This window comes from Grammomys surdaster, unplaced genomic scaffold (assembly GCF_004785775.1).
Source record: "Grammomys surdaster isolate TR1022 unplaced genomic scaffold, NIH_TR_1.0 259, whole genome shotgun sequence".
Lineage (NCBI taxonomy): Eukaryota > Metazoa > Chordata > Mammalia > Rodentia > Muridae > Grammomys > Grammomys surdaster.
The window spans coordinates 3828450-3851885 of record NW_021604700.1 but is presented as its reverse complement, the minus strand read 5'-3'; the positions used below and the strand labels follow the sequence as shown (position 1 = coordinate 3851885).

The 23436-nt window shown below is 44.3% G+C and overlaps 1 protein-coding gene across 1 annotated transcript in view; it reads right to left on the bottom strand.

Annotated features, from left to right (window-relative positions):
• The window catches only part of Shcbp1l (SHC binding and spindle associated 1 like), a 25965-nt gene extending 14559 nt beyond the window's left edge, over window positions 1-11406 (bottom strand). The window contains exons 1-5 of the mRNA XM_028775782.1: window positions 11031-11406; window positions 8043-8192; window positions 4199-4413; window positions 1647-1733; window positions 1359-1577 (exon numbers count right to left, since the gene is read on the bottom strand). Of these exons, the coding sequence (XP_028631615.1) occupies window positions 1359-1577; window positions 1647-1733; window positions 4199-4413; window positions 8043-8192; window positions 11031-11393 (1034 nt within the window). The 5' untranslated portion in view covers window positions 11394-11406. The remainder of the gene's footprint in view (window positions 1-1358; window positions 1578-1646; window positions 1734-4198; window positions 4414-8042; window positions 8193-11030) is intronic.
• Between the last annotated feature and the right edge of the window lie 12030 nt (window positions 11407-23436).

Genomic DNA, 23436 nt, shown 5'->3' with positions numbered 1-23436 from the left:
TCTGGCTGTCCTGGAACTCACTCTGTAGACCAGGCTGGCCTCGAACTCAGAAATCTGCCTGCCTCTGCCTCCCAAGTGCTGGGATTAAAGGTGTGCGCCACCACTGCCTGGCTAAGGGTTGCTCTTTTTTTTTTTTTAAGATTTATTTATTTATTTTATTTATATGAGTACACTGTAGCTGTCTTCAGACACACCAGAAAAGGGCGTCAGATCTCATTACAGATGGTTGTGAGCCACCATGTGGTTGCTGGGAATTGAACTCAGGACCTCTGGAAGAGCAGTCAGTGCTCTTAACCTCTGAGCCATCTCTCCCGCCCCGGGTTGCTCTTTAAAATGGAGAAATCTGCATATAACCCACTCTAACCTTTGCTTTGGTCTCTCTGACTTTCCATCACAGTAGGAGAGATCCTTATTTTATTTCATAATCTACTCTTGTAGACTTATACAAAGCAGAGGTGGGTTGTGCCTTGGGATCCGGAGAAATAAAGTTTTGGGACATATATTTCCATTTTTAAAGGCTTATTTTGTCTTTGTGTGTGTGTGTGTGTGTGTGTGTGTGTGTGTGTGTGTATGTCTGTGGAAGAGGCTGTGTGTCTCTGAGTGCAATGCCACAGAGACCAGAAGTGGGGGGGTCACTTCCCCTTCACTCCCTTCCTGAGCTGTGGTTATAGGAGGTTCTGAGCCACCTGACACAGGTGCTGGGCACTACATCCCAGCCCTCTGCCAATACAGCAAGCGTTCTCAACTGCTCAGCTGTCTCTTCAGCCTCCATGGCCTTAGAACCACTAGTGAGCAGGTTGTTTTGCTTCTAAGGATGTGACCTATAAAACCACAGCCCTCTGCCCTCTGAGTAGAATGATCTCTGTATCGTTGGCCCTCTCTCTATTGACTTTTCTTCCTGGGTCCTCTTTCCCAGCGGGGAGAGCTTCAGTGTAAGTACTGACTTTATTGTTCCCGCCAGCTCAAAGTAATGCCTCCTTTCCTGCAGAAACACACATTTACCAGTCACCGACTCAGACTCAGTCTTTGGGGTTCACTGAATCACCTTGCTGCTTGGTGAGAAGAGAACTAGCTAATATTACAATACCTTTCCAATGTACTTAACTCATTAACAAGGCATTGCTATTACAATTCTGATTACTATTCTGTTGTTGCTTCTGAAGCAGCCTCTCATGTAGTCCAGGCTTGCTTATGTCCCGATCCTCTGGCTCTGTCCCCTTCGGCAGGTGTTGTACATGTGCACCATCTATCCAGGTTCCTAAACTATTTTAATCAAGCTAATCTACGGGCCAGAAACTACCGTGAGAGAGTACCCGTGTGCTCTGCTCGTCTGACTCCTCCGATAGAATCCCCCCTACCTCAGCCGCAGGTCTTCCCACATCTTCAGCAGCCCGCAGAGCATCACTATCTCGTAGTACTTCTTCCAGCACTCCACGGCCTCGGCGGCAGACGGGTCTTCTTTGATGTTGCTCTGGTACTCGATGAGCTCAACACGCTTGTTTTTGTATTTCTCCAGCGTTTTCTTGAAGCGCTGTGCGATGGGGCCAGGGATTGTCCCATCCTGTATATCGCACCACCTGGAAAGTGACAATGACCTTTACATCCTCCCCATCCCAAGCAGCTCAGTCTTTTTCCATTCTACTTACAGATTAATTCTTTCTTCAATAAGGGCAGTATAATTCTCACAATTTTCTTCATCATCCCAGTCTCTCCAAAGAAAATCATAAAAAAACCTACAATAAACCAAATTAGAATGGCCATGACTAACAACAACAGGTAGACCATGCTCAGAAGCTTCTAAAACATTTCATGCCAAGACTTAATGACTCTTAATTTTAAAAAAAATTACATTTAATTACTGTGTGCACTCTCTGATATTCACCACAATGTGCACCTGTAACTCAGAAAACAGCTTGTGGGAGTCTGGATCCTCCTTCCACAATAAGAGAAAACAGCTTGTGGGAGTCTGGATCCTCCTTCCACAGTAAGAGTCCTAGGCTTTGAATTCAGGTTTGATGGGGCTCACTGTCAGACTTAGTACCAAGCACCTTTACCCCCTGAGCCATCTCCATGACCCCCAATTTCACCTCCCCACACCTTAATTTTTGCCGAGGTAGGAGTTGAACTTAGGGCCTCACACACGCCAGGCAAGTACTCTATCCATGAGCTATATTCCCAGCCCAAATCTTCATTTTCTTAAAGAAAATATTTTTAAGTAGTCTATAAATGAACCAATAATAAGAGATAAAACTTTAAATACTAAATGGCCTGGACTATATTTTAGGTTATTAAAGGTAAGAAAATAGCTGGTTGGTGGTGGCACATGCCTTTAGTCCCAGCACAGGAGGCAGAGGCAGGAGAACCTCTGAGTTTGAGGCCAGCCTGGTCTACAAAGCAAATTCTAGGACAGCCAGGGCTACAAAGAAAAAACTCTCTCTCAAAACAAACCAAACAAACAAACAAGACAGTAAGAGAGAGAGACAGACAGAGAGAGAGAGAGAGAGAGACAGAGACAGAGACAGAGACAGAGACAGAGACAGAGACAGAGACAGAGAGAATATAAAGAATAGCCAGGTAGTGGTGGTGCAAGCCTTTAGTTCCAGCACTCAGGAGGCAGAGGCAGGTGGATCTCTTGAGTGCAAGGACAGCCTGGTCTACAGAGTGAGTTCTAGGATAGCTAGGGGCTACAATGAAAAACCTTGTCTCTAAAAACCAACTAACCAACCAACCAACAAACAAAATAAAACAAAAAAGAAAGAAAGAAAGGGAGAAAGAAGGAAAGAAAGAGAGAGAGAGAGAGAAAGAAAGAGAAAAAGAGAGAAAGAAGGAAAGAGAAAAAGAAAGAAAGAAAGAAAGAAAGAAAGAGAAAAAGAAAGAAAGAGAAAAAGAAAGGGAGAAAGAGAGAGAGAGGAAGAAAGAAAGGAAGGAAGGAAGGAAGGAAGGAAAAGGAAGGAAGGAAGGAATAGAGAGGGAGAAAGAAAGAAAGAAAGAAAGAAAGAAAGAAAGAAAGAAAAGGAAAAAAATTATGTTTCTGAAGTAAGATTATAAAATTCAGGTTTTAAAATTTCATAGATTTGAGCTATGACTTTGTTCAACAAAGAAACAATTTGTAAGATTGAACACCATTTGTATGGGAAAATAGCAATAGAAAAGCATAAACATGTCATAAATAGTTTTGTTCACAATTAGCTCTACTCAGATGATGTCAGTTTATAACAACCAATCACACCCTGTACAATGACATCTAGTGTTTGTAATGTCCTCATATGCTAAAAAAATGAAATCAAACATTTCAGATGCTCTCTTGGTTACTTAACTATCAACTTGACACAGCCTAGAGTCATCTGAGGAAGTAATATCAGTAGAGGGATTGATTGGCCAGATCAGACTGGCCTGTGGGCATGTTCGTGGGGAATCGGCTCAGTTGCTGACTGCTGTGAGGGCCTAGCTCTTTCTACATAAGAAAGCTAATTAAGCCGAGCCTTCAGGAGCCAGCTGGCAGCGCTGCTCTGCATCTCCTCTCCTCGGTAGTGTCTACCCTTCCCTCCTCCGAGCTGCTTCTGCTTACAGAGCTTCATCACCACACTAGAAAGGACTAAGACAGATGGCCAAACACAAATACGAGTGGGTAAACTGCCTGGAACGTGTTTCCTTTTTGAGATAGGGTGTCACTAGATGAGGCTAGAGTTCAGCCTCCTACACAGCTGATGAACCCTAAGACTCTGGGTCCTCCTGCCTCTACCTCTCTAATGATCAGACCACAGATGTCTAGCATTGTAACCTAGCTTAGAATTTGGGGGTGGGGGTTGGTTTATGTGTGTGTGTGTGTGTGTGTGTGTTTAAATTTTAGATATAGCCCTGGGTGGCCTGGAACTCACCACATAGACCAAACTGATCTCAAACTTATAGAAACCCACCGGTCTTTGCCTACTGTTAGGATTAAAGGAATTCACCACCACATCTGGCTTTATAAAGCACAAGATAAAAACAGGGCAGAGCTTTTCTAATATCTAATACTTATGTAATTTGTAACCAACAGAGTTACACATGCATTGTGTTAATTAAGAATGGGTAAATTTAATTCATTAGTTTCAAGTAAATCAATAAATATAAAGTGTTTGTATGAGCAAAGCTTACTCATAAAATGAGCTTCTGGATAAAGTAATTGTAAATTTCAGAAGTAAGAAAGCCTTGTTACCTTACAACTTCTAAGGCCAGAGCAATGTCTCGGACATCTGCATCTTGCCCTTCAACAGGATACACTTCCAGGAGGGGTGCACTGTACTCCAGTTCCCCCAGAACCTCATCCACCAAGTCCCTCGGGATGTTGGCAATGTTAGAAGAAAAGGGTTCAGCCACAGAAACTGTCACTTTGAAACAAGATGACAAGTTTTGGCGTGGTTTACATGTCACCTAGGGAAAATGTTATACAGTAGGTAACTGCAAATTCACAAAAGCCACCAAGGTTTCTCATGTATGAGCTAGTCACAATGTTGATCCTTCTAAATTCTTATGACTTTTCTTGCACCCAACATACCGAATAATTCTGGATAGACATTAAATACCAACAGTTTTTCAAGTACCTCCTTTTTAATATATATTTATTTGTTTATTATTATTTTTATTTGTTTTTTTCTGGACAGAGTTTTTCTGTGTAGCCATGGTTGTTCTGGAACTCACTCTGTAGTCCAGGCTGGCTTTGAACTCAGAATTCTACCTACCTCTGCGTCCAGAGTGCTGGAACTAAAGGCATGCATCACAGTGCCTAGTTTCAAGCATCTCCTTAACGGCATTAGCTTTAAAGTTTCTTTTTTTTTGTTTTGTTTTGTTTTTGTTTTTCGAGACAGGGTTGTCTCTGTGTAGCCCTGGCTGTCCTGGAGCTCACTCTGTAGACCAGGCTAGCCTTGAACTCTCGAACTCAGAAATCCGCCTGCCTCTGCCTCCCAAGTGCTGGGATTAAAGGCGTGCGTCACCACCGCCCGGCTTAAAGTTTCATACAGAGAATATGCTGCGCTGGATAGCTTTAAGCCAATTTGACACGAGCTAGATTCATTTGAGAGGAGGGAGCCTCAACTGAGAAAAAGCCTCCATAAGATCAGGCTGTAGGCAAGCTCATGGGGCATTTTCTCAATTAGGATCAGTTGGGGAGGGCCTAGTTCATTGTGAGTAGGTCCATTCCTGGGCTGACAGTCGTGGGTTCTATAAGAAAGCAGGCTAAGCAAATGACTGTGAGCAAGCCAGTAAGCAGCACCCCTCCATGGCCTCTAAATCAGCTCCTGCCTCCAGGTTCCTGCCCTGCTTGAGTTCCTGTCCTCACTTCTTCCAAAGATGGACTACGATGTAGAATGCAAACCAAATAAACCTTCTCCTCCCCAGTTGCCTTCGGTCAAGGTATGTTTAAAGAAATATTGTTTATATCATTTGTAAATGAAAGAGCATTCCAAAAGGACACTAAAGTCCTTGGGCTTAATAGATTTAGCTTCATAACTTTATGGAATTGGTTTTCTTCTTACAACTTTGAGTCCCCAAGATAAAACAGGTTGTCAGGCTTGTTCACAACTGCTGTTACCTGCTAAGCCAGCTTGCCAGCCATTCAATTTTTTTAAATTTCATAAATGGCACTGTGAACACCTATATTAGCTAGCTACTTCTTGTTGCTGTGATAAAATCCCATGTCCAAGATAACTTATAGAAAGAGAAGTTTATCTGAACTTATAGTTTTAGACTGTGCAAGAGGCATGGCAGTGGGGTGCTGGATGAAATCACATGTCTTTTTTATAGGCTATATCTATATTATAAATATATCTATATATGTATATATGTACATGCACAAGAGGGGCTGATGGTGGCTGTGTTCCAGGATGGGGTGCAGGGGGGCCATCACAACAGTCATTGGAAGTCAAGAGTCCTGGTGTTGGGGATGTACAGGGACAGGGTCTGGTGGCTGTGTTGTGGTGTGGCATTGAGGACATCCACGCTCTTGCAGCTGGAGCACACAACATCAGTCACAAAGCTTTGGCAGCACATATACTGAAACCACATTTCTAACCACATGCAGGAAGCTAGGGGATCTGGAACCCAGAGGAGGCTGTGAACCCTCACAGCCTGTCTCCAGGTATGTACTTCTTCCAGCAAGGCTCCACCTTCTGGATGATCCATAACCTCTCCAAACAGTGCCACCAACTGAGGTCCAAGTGTTCAAACACATGAGCCAATGGGGGACACCATCAAAGCACCATCACCTTGAAAAAAAAGCTGTTTTATACTTTGAATTACAAGCATGGGTGTGTGCATGTGAGTGCAGGTGCCCACAGGTGTGGGGTGTTAGATCCCTCTTAAAGCTGGAGTTAAAGGCCATTACAAGCTGCCTGACATGGGTGTTGGGAATCAAACCTGAGTCCTCTGGAAGAAACACAAGTACTATGTTTCCAAATTCTGTTCTTTAATGTCTGACTATAGTAGGTAAAATAATGGCCTCCACAGATGCTTGGGCCCTAATCTTTGGAACCTGTGACTATGTTGCCATTTCAGCAAAATGGGCCTTGCAGATAGATTACACTGGAGGACAGACATGAAAGTTGTTCTGGATGACCCAGCCAGGTCCATGCCTGTCCCATAAGTCCCTTAAGAGGGAACAACCCTTCCGGCCTGAAGAGCTCCACAGTGCTGCAATGTCAACCTGAGGATGGAGAGAGTGCCACAACCAGAGAACGCAGGAAGCTTCTAAAGACTGGAAAAGGCACAGAAACAGATCCCCATCCCTGCTTCTAGAAAAGTCTGTGGCTCTGCTTGCACCTCACTCTCAGCTCCATTAGGCACACAGGACATTTCTGTTATTTTGTCTTTTTTTTCAGAGCTGAGGACCAAGCCCGGGGCCTTGTGCTTGCTAGGCAAGTGCTCTACCACTGAGCTAAATCCTCAACCCCAACACAGCACACTTCTGATCTATAGAGTTAGGAGATCTAGGTCACGGAGATGGTTCAGTGGCTGAGGGGCTTGCCAATGGTTAACTCTGTGACTTCGAGCTCCAGGACGCACAGTGGAAGGAGAGAAGCAACTCCTGAAAGTTGTCTTTGGACTTCCACATACCTACTGTGGCATACATGCATGCGCAAATGTGCACACATGTACAAATTTTTTTTTAATGTAAAAATTTGAAAAAAAAAATCTCCTGGAGGACAGAAGCACCAGTCATTGAGTATAATACTGATATCAATTTCTATACAAGAAGCCAGGCAGTGGTGGCACACACCTTTAATCCCAGCACTTGGGAGGCAGAGGCAGGCAGATTTCTAAGTTCGAGGCCAGCCTGGTCTACAGAGTGAGTTCCAGGACAGCCAGGGCTACACAGAGAAACCCTGTCTTGAAAAACAAAAACAAAACAAAAAAAATTCTATAAAAGAATAATTATCTTTAAGGGACTCAAACTTATGATACCAATGTGCCATACTCTCCAGCCTATGGACTAGTGCATCTGAAGCTGAGGTATGGTCTGAGGTCAGTCACACTACAAAGGTCACATCTGACAGCAGTTCCCTCATTTTATTTCCTCATCTCAATGGCTGTATATGAAACTCAGATACGTAAGAGGATGGAGTAGACCATTTATAAAAGCCCAACTTACTAGTTTTTCAAGAAATGCATTTTTGTGGGTTTTGTTTGTTTGTTTGTTTGTTTTTGGGACATGTTTTCTCTGTGCCCCCTGGGTATCCTGGAATTCACTATGTAGACCAGGCTGCCTTCTAAATGCCTGCCTCTGTCTGACTAGTGTTGGGAGTTCATGCCTGGCAAGAAGTACATTTTTGTTATTTTTACAGTATTTGGGCAACTGAAACTGGCTAATGATTATTGTTCAGTGCTAGCAGATCCCAGTTCACTGTTAACTGCCCCCAGTAAACCTACCAGTGTTCATCTTTGTCTCCTCCTCCCACACTCCCAGTTTGATATCTGTATGAGTACTGCAGTTCCAGATGAACAGAATCACAGCTCCATCACAACAGGGGCTGCTAATTCATTCAACAGACAAAGCGAGGAAACCATACCTCGACCAGGATACCAACAAAAGGGATGGAAGCCTCTTCGTATTTCTCAAAGAAGAGCTCCGGGTTACTCTTCCAGACTCCCAGCCATCTGTCCTTCACTCTCAGCTTCTCTGACAGGTATCTACTCATAGCTTCGTCTGCATCTTCTGCCTAATGAGAGACAAGACACAGCTGTGCAGACGACCACTTGAGGCAGCGAGCCTGGAGAGGCAGCTCTGAGGGGGAAGAGCTGTAGAGCAAGTCTGAGATTTGAGTTCAATTCCCAAACCCCCATAAAGGTAGACGGAGACAAGCAAGTGTGTTCCCAACCTCCAGGTGTGCTGTGACACCCACCCACCCCTCCCTCCCTCCCTCCCTCCCTCCCTCCCTCTCTCTCATACACACAAACACAGATAATTTTTTAATTGAATTAAGTCTTTTAAATGAATATATAATAGCTTGTAACAAATATTTTTACCTGAAAATATAATCAATATTGCCCTAAACAGTGAAAAATCTGAAAAATTCATATATTTTAAACTAAAATTGTGTTTAACAGTAACTCATAAACATGAAACAAATAAAATGAAGAGATCTATTCACTCACACTATGTCTTCAGGTGTCTTATTAATCCACTGGGCAGAAGGAGTGTGATCTTGGAAATCACAACAGCAGTTTTAAAACCCAGAGGAATGTTTGATGAACTTAAAAAATGGCAGTGACTCCCTTAAACATTCGGACCCATGTCTTCCATCCCAGCACGGAGGAGGCCGATGCAGAGAACTGGGGCCAAGGCCAGTATTCATTACAAAGTGAATTCAAGGCCAGCCTGGACTGCATGAGTCTGGCTCAAAAACCAACCAAACAAAAAATTCAGCACATAAAAATTTTAAATTGCATTCCATTTTATAAAACAAGAAATGTATCAAATACTCAGTAAATATTTGCCCATTTGATTTTTAAATTTAAATTCAGCCACTTGAAGAGTACGTAATCTAAACTATTATGAAATTCATTAGACCATAATCAACAATGGAATAATTTATACAAATATTTCTACATATTTTTAGCAGGCCTGGCCTGCAATCTTCAATATTTGACCAAAAATAGGTCACTTATACAGTCTGAGTTTTATGGAGATGATGTTCTTAAAATTAAACATTTCTCCTGTCTCTAAGATAAGCAAACCTTATGAGAAACACAAGAAATACATGCCCATTATGGTGGGGACATCTGTCCCTCACCTTTCCAGAGACAATGGCAGGAGGGTCACCACTAGTTGGAGGCTAGACTAGACGACTTAATGAGCTTCGGGCTGCCAGGACATCATAGTGAGAGTCTCTCAAAAATCAAAAGGGAGGAAAAAAGGAGAAGAAGGAAGAAGAGGAGGAGAAGGAAGAGGAAGAAGAGGAGGGAGAGGAGGAAGAGGAGAAGGAAGAGGAGGAGGAAGAGAAGAGGAGGAGGAAGAGGAGGAAGAAGAAAAGAAATAATACAGGAAATACAAAAGCAATGCTTTAAAATCAGCCCTAACCTGGCAAGAGGGAGCACTGCTGACCTCATGCCCTGTTTCCTTTCAGTAATTTTTCTGTGTGTCTATTCACCCACCCACCTGGCATGTCCACCTCTGGCTTCTTGCTTTTTAACCTAATTATAGTATAAGCATGAATGTACAACTGCCTAGTTTTCTACTGTGTGGAGTCATGGAAGCCCTTTGTGGGTTATTTTTGAGATAGTATGTTGCTGGGTAGCTTCCACTAGCCTCAAACTCAGGGCAGTCTCTTGCCTCAGCGTCCTCCCAAGTGCTGGGATTATAGGGGTGTGCCATGATGCCTGCCTCATGGTAGTTCTTTTGGCTCCATCCTTTCTTCCTTTCTCCAGGAGTGCAGAACTGTGTCAATAAAAGCAGGGCATGTGTGTGGTATTGGGAATCAAACACAGTCCTTCAAACACTCTGCCACTTGATCTAAAACTCCAGCTATTTCTTTACTATTGAAACAAAAATCTCACTATTGAGATTGACCTAGGTTGACCTTAAACTCACAATTTTTGGGCTCCAGCCTCCTCCCAAGTACTGGGATGGGCAGATGGATCTTTGTGAATTCTGGCCTAGCCTGGCCTACACAGCAAGTTCCAGGACAACTCTGTCTTAAAAAAAAAAAAAAAAGGACAAAAGAAACAAGGCACGAGTCACTGCGCTCAGCCAATTTTTATAACGATTGCTGCAATGAATATACTTTTACTGCTATACTTTAAAAAGTAGTATTAAAATGTACACTATTGGTTCTGTTTGGTGTTACCAGGTGCTTTCCATACAAAACATCTGTCTACACCGTGACTTGCTGACTGGGAACCATTCTTGGGACATCTTACATCTGTTTTTATTTTATGTGCATCCATGTATTCACACCATCTTTTCATCTGATGCCTGGGAAGGCGCAGGAGAGGATCTAGGATCCCTTGAAACAGATGTGAGTCACCTTGTGGATTCTGGGATAGGAAAATTGAGCCCTTTGCAAGACCAGCAATTGTTCTTAACCAACAAGCCATCTCTTCGGCTCCTGTTTTTAGAATTCTCCTGTAAACTTAGCTTCATGTTTGGACCAAAATTGCTACTGCTACTGAATACTATATGAACTCTAAGATGTATTAAAAACTGGGGTGTGTTAACGAGACGTGTCGACACTAGGGTATGTGGACCTGAAGGTATGTGGACACTGAGCTATGTGTATTGAAGTGTGTGAGTGGATAGTAAGATGTATGACCAGACTGTGATGAGCCCTCCATGGCCTCATCTTTTAGGAGGTGTCATTTTAACTGACAATTTTGTATGTCAGGCTAAGTCAACTCCTCTCTGGCAGTAGCTGAGGGTCTGGGCAATAACTAAGGTGGCCAAGGTGTCCATTCTGTACCCCTTGAATCCAAGAGACTGCTTTGAAGAGACAGAGTTGCTTTCCCCGCTGTGGGAAGGATCCAAACCTCCCCGAGCTGTCCCCTCTGCGGCCTCGCACCTTCGAGCCCTGTAGCACCTGGTCGCAGTACAGAGCCACCTTCTCGCTGCGCCACATGCCCCTCATAGGGGATGCGCAGATCGGCGGCAGAGGCTGCGCCTCTTCCTGGTCCTCAGGCACTGTGGGCACGGGGTCCTCGTCACCTGTCTCGGCTTGAGAGACCGGCGGGAGCTGGAGCCGTCGCCGTGCTGCCTTGCCCTTCACGGGACGCGGGGAGGCCACTACCGAGCGCACGGGGGACATGAGGCCCCTGGCGGGCGCAGCCGCTGAGTCCCGGAGGGTGGCTAAGACGGCCTGCTCCGCTGGCGAGCTGACACTCCCGACCGCGGCCTCGGGCTGGGAGGTCGTGGGATCCGACTCCATGTCCGCGCCGCAGCCGTTGGCCGCCTTCCCCTCGTGGGACAGCGCAGCCGGTGCGCGCTCCGCGGGCAAGCACGTGCGCAGGCGGGAAAGGAGGGCAGGTGCAGGCCTGCCCGGAGCATGCTGCGAGGGGGCGGGGCTAAGGGCGGGGCCTGCCTCTGACTCCGCCCATTGCTCCTTGGAATCGCCTAATGGCAGAACCCAGGAGCTCTTTTTTTCCCACCTCCTTAGATCCTGAAACGTTTCAGGGCCAGGCAAGTTTCGAAGCCCTTAGGTAGCCAAGAATGACTTAGAACTTCTGATCCTCCTGCCTCCACCTCTCAAGTGTTGAGTTCACAGGCCTGCCCCACTCAGTGGAGTGGTTCATTGCGTGCTAGGAAAGCATGCTACCAATTGAATCATATCCCCAGCCAAAGGAAATGTATTTTTAATCTAGGAAGCATTTGTAACTGGAACTAGCTGGTTATTACCAGAGAAAACTCTGTGGATAGACGTAGGCACCTGGGATCACCTTTCCACGTGGATCTCAGTTTAGGCATTCCTTCATATCTTAAACGAATTGCTTTTTTAATTTATATATATATATATACTTTTTTTTTTTTGTCAAGATGTGGTTAAGCCAATGGGACAAATTAGTTTGTGGAGCTGCTCAGAATTCTCCCTGATGGGTGTTTAACAGTATTGCAGCCCTTAACAACACGGATTTCAGCAGCGGCAATGCGAGCAAGCTGAATTTTCCTAAATGCTGCTCAAAACCATTGAAGAACATCAGAAGTCCAGTTTCTGGTATCTGAGACTGAATGTGCATTGAGCTAGTTGGAATATTGTCTGTTTATTCTAGCTGAACTCTGTGCTGGGGCCCACAGCTCCTGAGCTGAAGTGCCTTGGGAAAACACCTGCTTTTCTTCTCGCTCACTTGGAAGGACAGTGTGTTAAGTTGTGAGTTTATTTTGAAGAAAACATTCCCACTCATATCATGTTACTGTAGTGCAGAGAATAATTATGACTTGGATTATTCTGTATTCACATTTCACTTCACTGTATTTGTCCGGAGTCTGTGACCAGATTCTTTAAAGTGATGCTGTTATAACCGCCCGAGTCCACCCATTCAAATAAAATTTAATACTGGGCTGCTTTTCTCCTCTTTTAATTCATTATCTCGAGTGTGTGTGTGTGTGTGTGTGTCTCTGTGTGTGTGTGTGTCTGTGTGTGTGTGTCTGTGTGTGTGTGTCTGTGTCTGTGTGGTCTCATTGTTAGTCCATGCTTGCCTGGTGTGTTGTGTAGACTGGGCCTCAAGCTTGCAGGACCCTGCATCTGTCTCCTAGGCATTATGATTATAGGCAACAGCCACTTCCTGCTTACTCTTCTCTTTTTGTTTGTTTTAAATACTTTGTTCCTTATTTCTTTAAAAAATAATTATTTTATTATTATTATTTTAGCCCTTAAGTTTAGCACAATAAACATCACATGAGCTAGTTCTGAAAGACCCCTGAAAGGGGAGACCCTCACTCAAGTCACAGGAGATTACAGCCAACCAGAAAATCGAAAGAGACCGAACTTGCTGCAAACCGCAAAAGGCTTTATTTCGGGATATCAGCCGGCTGAGGTCAAGATTCACAAGAGAAATGTCGACCTCGAGGCCAGAAGGAGAAGAGTATTTAAAGGAGAAAACCACAAACCAGGGTGGGTACAAACCAGGGGGATGAGGGGAAATCATAAAAACATCAGCAAACAGTATCATAAAAAAAACAGTGGAAGGTCCCCAGCCCATTCAATCATGTGGGAAACACACCCTGTGTACTTATTTTTTTCAAGAATTTAATCTTGTTTAATCATCTATCATGTGGCCAGCCAGTCCTTGGAACCCAGAGCCCAGAGCCTAAGGACTAGATGACCTGCATTCTTGGTTCCGCCCTTTTGTGGTCAGCTAAGTTCCTGGAACACAGATGGCCTGGCTTCAGCCTCTATATGCTATGGGGTCTCAAAAAAGGTTTATTATTTTCAGTTCAAAGTGTTTAAAATTCAAACACAGCACTGGTTTTTGTTTCTTCCAGAAACAAACAGATGTTTCATAGCAACTGTGTAGAAGCCAAAGGCATACAGATAAAAGACACAAGGCCTCCTAACCCTAGCAAAGTGTACGAATTGGCCAGTAGACAACACCATGATTATTACATATATATTTTTATGCTATACTGTGTTGGGCTGGAGAGACGGCTCAACAGTTAAGAAAACTCATTGCTCTTCCAATGGGCTGAGTCTTCTTCTATCCAGCACTAATTAAGAAAATGTTCTGGGCTGGAGAGATGGCTCAGTGGTTAAGACTGCTTTTCCAGAGATTCTGAGTTCAATTCCCAGCAACCACATGGTGGCTCACAACCATCTGTAATGGGATCTGATGCCTTCTTCTGGTGTGTCTGAAGATAGCTACAGTGTACTCATACATAAAATAAATAAATCTTTAAAAAAGAAAAGAAAATGCCCCTCTGGCTTGCCTACAGCTGGATCGTATGGAGACATTTTCTTAATTAAGGTTTCCTCCTCTCAGATGCTATTCACTTGGGTCAAGTTGACAAAAAACTAGCCAAGACATTAGCCCACAGATGAAAGGGGGGTAACCTACCCACCATGACTCTTAAGATTTTCATTCAACAACCTTATAGCCTCTAGGAATACCCCTCTCTACTCACACAGGGTGTAACTTTAATTTTTCAAACCTTATTTTAATGATGGTTCTTAAATAACCTCCCTTTTAGCGCACCACCCACCAGAGGTAGTGAAAAAGAATGGATACAGGGGAAGTGGACCTATTTTAAAAGGTTCTTTGGAGCAACTCCCATCTGTGTTGTCTGGAAATCAGTTCACAGGTTAGCAGGCAGTGGCAGCTGAATCCACTTGCAAACACCTCACAGATATACCAGCAGCCCAGTTCACTAGAGTCCAGTTGGTAATGACAGTGACACGACCTAGCAGAGACAGCCAGGCCTTGGCTGAAGTCAGCAGGAGGGACCAACAGGAACACCAGGGGAAGTTCTTGGCTGTGTCTCTCTTGGGGAACAAAAGATCAGCAAAGACTTGAGACCCACAAGCTTTACCCAGCTAGCTGTACCAGAAAGCCAAGCTCTGTCTCCATCACTTGGTGGGGTCCTATTTACACCCTCCAAACATCGCGTGTCCTCCATGTGCCTTGCCTCAGCACATGCATCTAATCAGCCCAAGTCCGCAGAAGCAGCAGTATACCACCAGAAGTTTTTTGGTACATCTTTCTCCATGGAGTTCTGACAAATGCAGCTCAACTCTGCAATGTAAGGCAGACCAATACAGGTGTGTTGTTAGCAAACACTCCTTCTTCACATGTCCTTTCATGTGCTTGCTTTAGCAGAACATCCTCTCTCCTGTGTCTTCTTTAGGGAAACATTCCTTCATGAGTCGGCCTTAGCCTTTCACATCTGTGTCCACTTTAACAAAATGTTCCTTCATGTGTTTGCCCCAGCAAAACACCATCCAACACAACTGACTTTCCAAAGAATCCTTAAGTTTCCACTTCAACAGTGTCGAATTTTTAAACTCCTTAGCTACTGTTTTTTTCTATCCTGTGGGTGTTCTTACAGTCAGTACCACACTCAAGGGTCAATATTGCAGAAATAAACATTATTAGAGAGGCTGGATAGAATTTCTGAAGGCTTGCCATCATGGATTCCAAGTAAGTGCCATTTGATAGCTAAGAGGACACAGAAAAGAGACACTAGCAAAGTCCAATATACTAAGAAAAGATCCAATCATGTCTGTCAATTGCTTAGTCAAAAGAGAAATATTAGGTTAGTGGTGTATGAGGGACACTACTTGTAAGGCGCAGGCTCTTAACAGGACCAACTCCATTTTGTAATAGGAAACTTGTAGAGACAAGTCTGGAAGTAAAGTACTTGTAGAGACAAGTCTGGTACTTGTAGAGACAAGTCTGGAAGTGAAGTTGTGCTGTGATAACCAGACACGAGTGGTTATCTCCCGTGCATGTCAGCAGTAACACCGAATCAAGCATAAAAGAGGAGCCCAATCGGAGCACACTGGTAACCATATCACACTGGTAACCATGGATACCTAGCGTGATACTTCGACAAGCCTCCTCAACACCCAATCATGAAAGAGTTAACCGAGAGAGCAATCACCTAAGAGGTCAAATTAGCAATTCAACTAGCTGGAAGCTGCAGCCTGATCCCGCCTTCACAGACTCCAGACCTGTAACCAAGACCATCAAGGGACTCAGGTCATATAACCCATGAATGAATGATGTGTTTATTGCTATGCTTATTTCTTTAGTAATTAGCAATTTATTATTTGTATTCATTGTGCTCACATTGTTAGAGGCAACGCATAGGAAATGTGGCAATACCTCATTGTGGCAATAGCCTTAGCATTGGTGATGATATATTATTGTTTGCTGTGCTTCATTAAAGAGTAACTGAATTCCAAAACCTCTGTCTCTGGCGTCTGTCTCTCTTCCCTCTCAAGGAGCTGAAAATCTCACAGTCAAATTCAGCATATGATCCCTGAGTGGAGAAGGTCCTGTTTGCTCCTCTCCCCGAGGGGATTCTAAACCCTTATCACAACCTGCTCCTGACACATAAGAGTCGGGGCTCTCGACACTATTCCATCTATCCCTCTGTATTTCACATTTGCTATGAAACATTCAGCCTCCACATGCTGGGATGCTTCTGCTCCCTAGAGCATTGCAATCCCTTCTCCCTGATGGGCTTATTCTGTTAGGCTCATGTCTTAATCCAAGCACCATGTACTAGCCTACCACACCAGCCTCTAAAGCCAGATCCCCAGTTCTCACAGGCTTCTGGTGAGCACTGTGGGCCTTGACTTTTTATTGGCCACATCTAGCTGAAGGGCTGGGTGAGTAATTTAGACCCTTAATATACCACTCCCCCCCCCACACACACACACACAAGGAAGAAGCGTATACTGAGTACTCTGGCTGGTAGTAACTGTTCCACTACAAAGTACAGCTTAATCTTTTTTTCTTTTTAACCTGTACTACTTTAGATTCAAGTCCATTAGGGCTGGCATAACCCAGTCCGTCAAGGACCAACTTCCCTACATTTCCAGTTCATGTGTCTTTGTCTTAAAGGTATAGGTAGATATATTACTCAGTTTCTCTGCCTCCACAGTACTTAGATTGACCCCATCCACTCCCACTTTCCGTAGCTTCATGAGCTGGGCTCTTCCTCTGTTTGTTCAAAAGCGAACTCAAGAGTTCAGGTTCCAACTATTTCCTGAGTGTTACAGTTTCCTGTACTATGTCATTGTCAAGTCCCAATCTGCATGCTTCATCATGGGTTTTTCTTCTTTCAGTTGAAGGCTGAGCTTCAGAACAATAGTCCATCACTTCTCCCTGGCTTTCTTCTCCCTCACTATCCAAGTGCTTTATGTGATACTTAGTGTCTAATGAGAGTGGTGAGAATCCCATAGCTGGAGGGATACAATGGATACAAATGGAGGGTTTCCAACTTCTTTGTTGCAATGGGTATTTGTCCTTCCTACTAGGTTGTTCCCTTTCTGACACTGCTCATCTGTAAGTTAGCGAAGAAGTCGCTCAGCACAGGGCTGTAGGCTATGGGCTTTCAGTCAAAGCACAGCTACTAAATTCTGTAGTTCAGTGAGTCTATTTTGTGCTATTGTTGTTTGGGGGTGGTAAAGCATCTGCAGGGAGGGGGCTTCTGCAGGGAGGGGGTCTCTTCGTTGAATCTACAGGTTGTCTTATTTTTTGTTGTTTATTTTTGTTTGTTTGTTTTTTGTTTTTCAAGACAGGGTTTCTCTGTGTAGTCCTGGCTGTCCTAGAGCTCACTCTGTAGACCAGGCTGGCTTCGAACTCAGAAATCCGCCTGCCTCTGCCTCCCAAGTGCTGGGATTAAAGGTGTGTACCACCACTGCCCGGCTGCTTTTTTTTTTTTTTTTAAGTTTATTTATTTTATATATGAGTACACTGTAGCTGTCCTCAGATACTCCAGAAGAGGGCATCAGATCCCATTACAGATGGTTGTGAGTTACCATGTAGTTGTTGGGAATTGAACTCAGGACCTCTGGAAGAGCAGTCAGTGCTCTTAACTACTGAGCCAACCCCTACAGGTTGTCTCATGATGAACAAATTTCCAAGATTTTATGTAACAGTTACACTCCATTTTCATCAGAAAAATACTTCTGGTCAAAACTTTCTGGCTCACTGTGAAGCTAAACCTAGGCCTTGTAATCTTTCAAATCTGAGTTCACTGGGCACACAGTTCTTCTGGATCTTTTTTTCCTTTAAAAAGAAAACACAGAGCACAAACACCGAGTGACAGTTGGCTCAAGGCAAAACAGAAAAATGGGTAAGTGTTTCACAGGTCAGAGGTCAGAGATCCACTCAGAATGAGTTTCCTTAACACTTCCTTTTTATCTGAGGAGGAACTAGGGGTTCAAGAACAAAGCAGAATCACTTGACATACACACCAAGGTACAGGAGTGGCTCTAGGGCAACAGAACCAGGTCTGGAATTAGGGGAAGGCACCTGGGAGGAAGCAAAGACCTGGAAGATTTGCTATCCTGTTTTCCTAGTGATGACTCTGGGGCTCCAGATAGGTCTGTCTATACAGTGTAGCTGGCCAGGAACATGTGCTGTGTACATCAGGCCCTCCTCTTGTCTTCCAAGTGCTGGGATCAAAGGTGAGTACTACCATGCCTGGCCCTAGTTGTAACTTCTGGCATGGCTTTAGGTGAAACAATGGGGCCAGAGTGAATGGGATCTGAAAGATCTCAGCCCAAGCAGGCTTGCTATACAGAGAAGGGAGGCAGTTAGGATGGTTTACAGTTAAAGGTTAAGTACCTGCTCTGAGGGCAAGCTGCTGCTGGTGAGTTATCAAGGCACACAAGAGTCTCTGGGCTGAGTTCTTGTTGAGGAGAGAGACACTAAACATATTATTTTAAAAGAGTTATCAAGCAAATAGGATATCACCCACAAGCCTATGTACGACAGCTCGAGACATGGCTCAGTGGGTAAAGGTGGTGGCTTGTTAAGCAAATCTGAAAATCTGAGTTCTATCCCTGTATTTCACATAAAGGCACTGTATTATATGCACAACACACACACACTCCAATAATAATTAAAAAAAGAAAAAAATATAAATATGTCATGGCACCATTATTGGTGTCTTAGGATTTTTATTGCTGTGATAAAACACCATGACCAAAAGCAACTGTGGAGGAAAGGGTTTATTTCAGCTCACAACTCTCAGGTCACTGAATGAAATCGGAGCAGGAACTCAAGGTGGGAACCTGGAGGCAGGAACTGAAGCAGAGGCCATGAAGAAGTTTAATTAGGGGTACTTACAGGAGCAGGGTGAAAGTTTGTGGCCAGTGTCTGCACCACTGAGCAAAACGTCTCTCCCTCTCCCACCAAGCATTAAATGCTCACGGAGGGCTGGGTCCCCGTGAGACCCTCCCCTTCATGACAGAGTGATGATGGTCTTGATAGTGTGCAGATCCTCTCTGTACTCTACACTCAAGATTGCAACAGTCTTGTCCGGCAGGGAAGCCACTCCCAGGCTCCCTCTGGCCCTTACATTCATCCTTCCCTCCTTTCGGGATGTTTCCTGCACCTTGGTAAGGTGTTATGTATGTCCCACCTGTGACTGGGTCTTCAATGATCATTTCTTCTTATTCTTATCCTTCTCTCCCTGCCCTCCCCAGACAATGTTTCCCCAAGTAGCCCTCACTGTCCTGGAACTTGATCTGTAGACCAGACTGGCCTGGAACTCTCCTGAGTAATTGGGATTAAAGGTGTGCGTGTGCCACTACCCCTGGGCCAGACTTTTATTCTTATACCAAGTCTTTGCAGTCACCACAGACCGCACAGTCAGAAGGTTCTCTGACCAAAGCTGACCCTAGTGCTAGTCTATGAATACAAATGTGGTTTGGTTTTGTTGTTGTTGCTGTTGTTTTGGTTTGTTTGTTTGTTTGGTTTTGGTTTTTCAAGACAGGGTTTCTCTGTATAGCCCTGGCTGTCCTGGAACTCACTCTGTAGACCAGGCTAGCCTCGAACTCAGAAATCCGCCTGTCTCTGCCTCCCAAGTGCTGGGATTAAAGGTGTGTGGTGTGCACCACCACTACACCCGGCTACAAATGTGGTTATTTAGAAGGTAATTTGACAGACTATATAACTTTTTGTTTTGGTTCCTTTTTCCAGACGGGGCTTCTCTGTGTAATAGAGCCCTGGCTGTCCTGGACTCCCTTTGTAGACCAGGCTGGCCTCAAACTCACAGAGATCAGCTTCCCTCTACCTCCCGAGTGCTGGGATTCAAGGGGTGCACCACCATGCCCAGCTGCTTAATGTTTTTAGTGGTAAAATTTATAGCGTGAAGCATGGTGAACACTTTGGAGAATGGCACATTCTGGAGGGTGGTGGGGAAAGCCAGATGGCAGATAACTGGGGGGTAAGGCTCATCCATAAGATGGCATTTGTGTAAGGATTTGGAGGAAGACAGCAGAAAAATCTTGGGCTTTGGCGACTGCAAATATAAGGAGGTCATTTTTCCATCAGCAAATCATCCATAGGCACAAAACCCCATGAGGACATAAGGAACAATTCCAGTTTAGGGACTTTGACATTAATATATTATTTTAATCTCCACTATATGATAAAGATTTTTTTTTTTTTGCAGCAGGATCCCATGTAACTGAGGCTAGCCCCAACTCACTATGTACCGGAGAATGGCTTTGCATTTCTGAACCTCCACCTCCAGAGTGCTGAGATTAGAGGCATGCAACCCCCAAGCCATTTTATTTGGTGCTGGGCGTGGAACCCAGGGCTTCCTGAATGCTAGACAAGCCCTTTACCAACTGAGCTACACCCCAAGCAGAAAAAATAAAAGTTGCATCAGGCTTATGTTTTCCAGAGAAGACACAACGAGTGCATCTGGAGAGTTAGGAATTCTGAAGTTTTGTTTTGTGGAAACTTGTTTTTTATTGTTTTGGTATGCAAGAGAATGTTGGGAAACATGGCTGGATTTAGTTTTTGGTTTTCTCAACTGAACAGATAAAAAACTTTCAAAAACCTTTCCAATTAGCAACGGATTCCTAAATAGTCTACTGGCCCCGCCCCCCCCCCCCCCCCCCCCCCCCCCCACCCCCGCGCATCAGTTTCTTCCTCGCCCTTAACTCTGACCATACTCTCTAGTACGTGTAGCTCCTCATCTGACCACAGGGGGGCAGTGGAGAGCTTTGAGGGCTGGTGCAAGCCCCAATCCCTAAGGGCTGGGCGCAGCCTGAAGCGTTCTGGCTCCAGCTCTGACTCAGAAGTCTGCCCTGCAAGCTCAGACTTCTAACCGCCCGCACTTTAACCTCAGGCTTGCTGTTCTGCTGAGGCTTCAGCCTTTGACGGCGTGTGCTGACCCCTCCATACTTGTTTAGCTCCCTCTTTCAGATCTTTTCGAGACAAATACAGGTTTTGGGGTTGTTTTTGTTTTTTTAAGACACAAATACAGGTTTTAAATCTCATTGTACATAAACTACATAAAGGGCTTGCCGTACTGTTTAAGGGCTCCTGGCACTAGAGAGAGGCAAGAAAGGACACAGACTAAATCTCTGACTAAAGCTAGCCCAGAGAAAAGCTAGTGGTCCACGCAGGTCTTCATTAGTTAGCAGGGTGCTTGCATTTCTGTCTTCATGGAAAAGGTCTCTAAGGACACCAGATAATTAGTCTTGGATGGAAAAGAGCAGAAATTCTTAATAACAGAGAAAACATTCAGATGAAGTGGAGAAGCCATTGAGGGAGCAATTGACATCAACATACACACACACACACAGAAACACACATGTGTGCGTGCACACACGCACGGATGCACTCACACATGCACACAGTCAGACACTCATGCACTCGCACTAAATGTTTGTACATATGGGAAAACATAAGAAAAGAATAGGAAAGCCGGGCGGTGGTGGCGCACACCTTTAATCCCAGCACTTGGGAGGCAGAGGCAGGTGGATTTCTGAGTTCGAGGCCAGCCTGGTCTACAGAGTGAGTTCCAGGACAGCCAGGGCTACACAGAGAAACACTCTCTTGTTTAAAAAACAAAAAAAAAAAAAAAAAAAAAAAAAAGAATAGGAAGACATAAGACATTATTCCTTTGCAGAGGAGCGGTTTTATCATAGAGAACACGGTTGTGAAAAGGAACCTCATATTTCCGTACATAATTCTACATTGCAGAAGTACTCTAGAGTAAAACGTTTGTTCAGCTTGACATTGTTTTCTTTTTCACGTTGAAGCAAGGTCTTGCTAGATTACTAAGTTTTCCCTCAAAGCCAAAAATCCTCCTGCCTCAGTCCTCCGAGGGCTGGGATCTGGGGTGTGTGCCACCATGCCTGTGCTCCTGGGGAACTTTCTCTTGTTTCATCTTCTTAACCTGGTTAAAAAAAAAATCAAAAAATGAGTATTCATTACTCTATGATGTGTGTTTATGGCATTTAAAGACAATTTGGACCAGCTAGAGACAGGCTTAGTGACTAAGAGCATTTCCTGATCATAGAGGATCCCAGTTCAATACCCAGCACCCACGTGGGGTGCTAGTTCCAACTACCTGTAATTCCAGATCCATCCAGAGGATCTGCCCTCTTCCAGCCTCTGAGTTTGCATTAACATGGACATACCTACACTCAGACATACACACACATTCATACTAAATTTATTTTTTTAAAAAAATCTTTAAAAAAAAAAAACACTGGAAGGCTGGTGCACTGACATTCACTTGTAATCCTGGCAGTTGGTAGAGGCAGGGCCATCAGGAGTACAAAGTCAGCTTGGGCCACAGGCACACATGCAGGCAGAATGCTATATATATAATAAATAAATAAATCTAAAAAAAATGAAAGAAACAAAAAAGGCTGGGATATAAATTGGGTTACAGAACCTGCCTACCGTGTTGAAAGCCCCAGGTTCACCCCCACAGCACAGAACAGGGAGTATCAAATTGTAGCTCTTTGTCTCGGTTTTGAAGCCTATTGAGAGGAATGGAAAAGGAAGAGAGGCATTACACTGGAGGAAGTGAAGTGTTTCCTGGAGGGAAAGGCTTAGGTAAGTTGGCTCTGTTCCTGATGCAGAACCCTAAGCCTGGAATTCCCAGGGAAGAGGCTGCCCAGAGGACATTGATGGAGACAGATGCCTTTTGACACTGAACCAGAGGACATCAGGGAACACCAGGACGCTTGTCAGTATACATTCAAGGCTGACTGTGTGAGCACAGCCCAAGGTTAGCTATGTAACCTTGAGAAATATATTTCAAATCTAATTGTTCCATCTGTCATGGGGAATAATGGTAGAACCCACCTCATTGGCTGGCTGTGATAATTGAGTGGGCATAAAATGTTCAAAGACCTTAAAATTGGGATTGGTCCATAGGTGTGTTCAGACAATGCAGCCTCCCCAGGTCGGCAGAAAAATGGAATTCTTAACTTTCCTATCTCCAGTTACACACATGGACCCACCTGGCTGTGCCACAGAGAGAAGGCTTCCACGCCACTTCAAGCAGTAATGCAAATCAACTTATTGGATCAGAAATAGAACGAATCTGCATTAAAATATAAGAATTTGAAAAGGATGCATTAGGGGCTGGTGAGATGGCTCAGAGGTTAAGAGCACTGACTGCTCTTCCAGAGGTTCTGAGTTCAATTCCCAGCAACCACATGGTGGCTCACAATCATCTGTAATGGGTTCTGATGCCCTCTTCTGGTGTGTCTGAAGACAGTGATAGTGTACTCATATACATAAAATAAATAAATCTTTAAAAATGAAAGAGAGAAAAGGATATATTAGAAATGCCCTTTTTGCTGGGCAGTGGTGGCGCACGCCTTTAATCCCAGCACTTGGGAAGCAGAGGCAGGTGGATTTCTGAGTTCGAGGCCAGCCTGGTCTACAGAGTGAGTTCCAGGACAGCCAGGGCTACACAGTGAAACCCTGTCTTGAAGAAAAAGAAAGAAAGAAAGAAAGAAAGAAAGAAAGAAAGAAAGAAAGAAA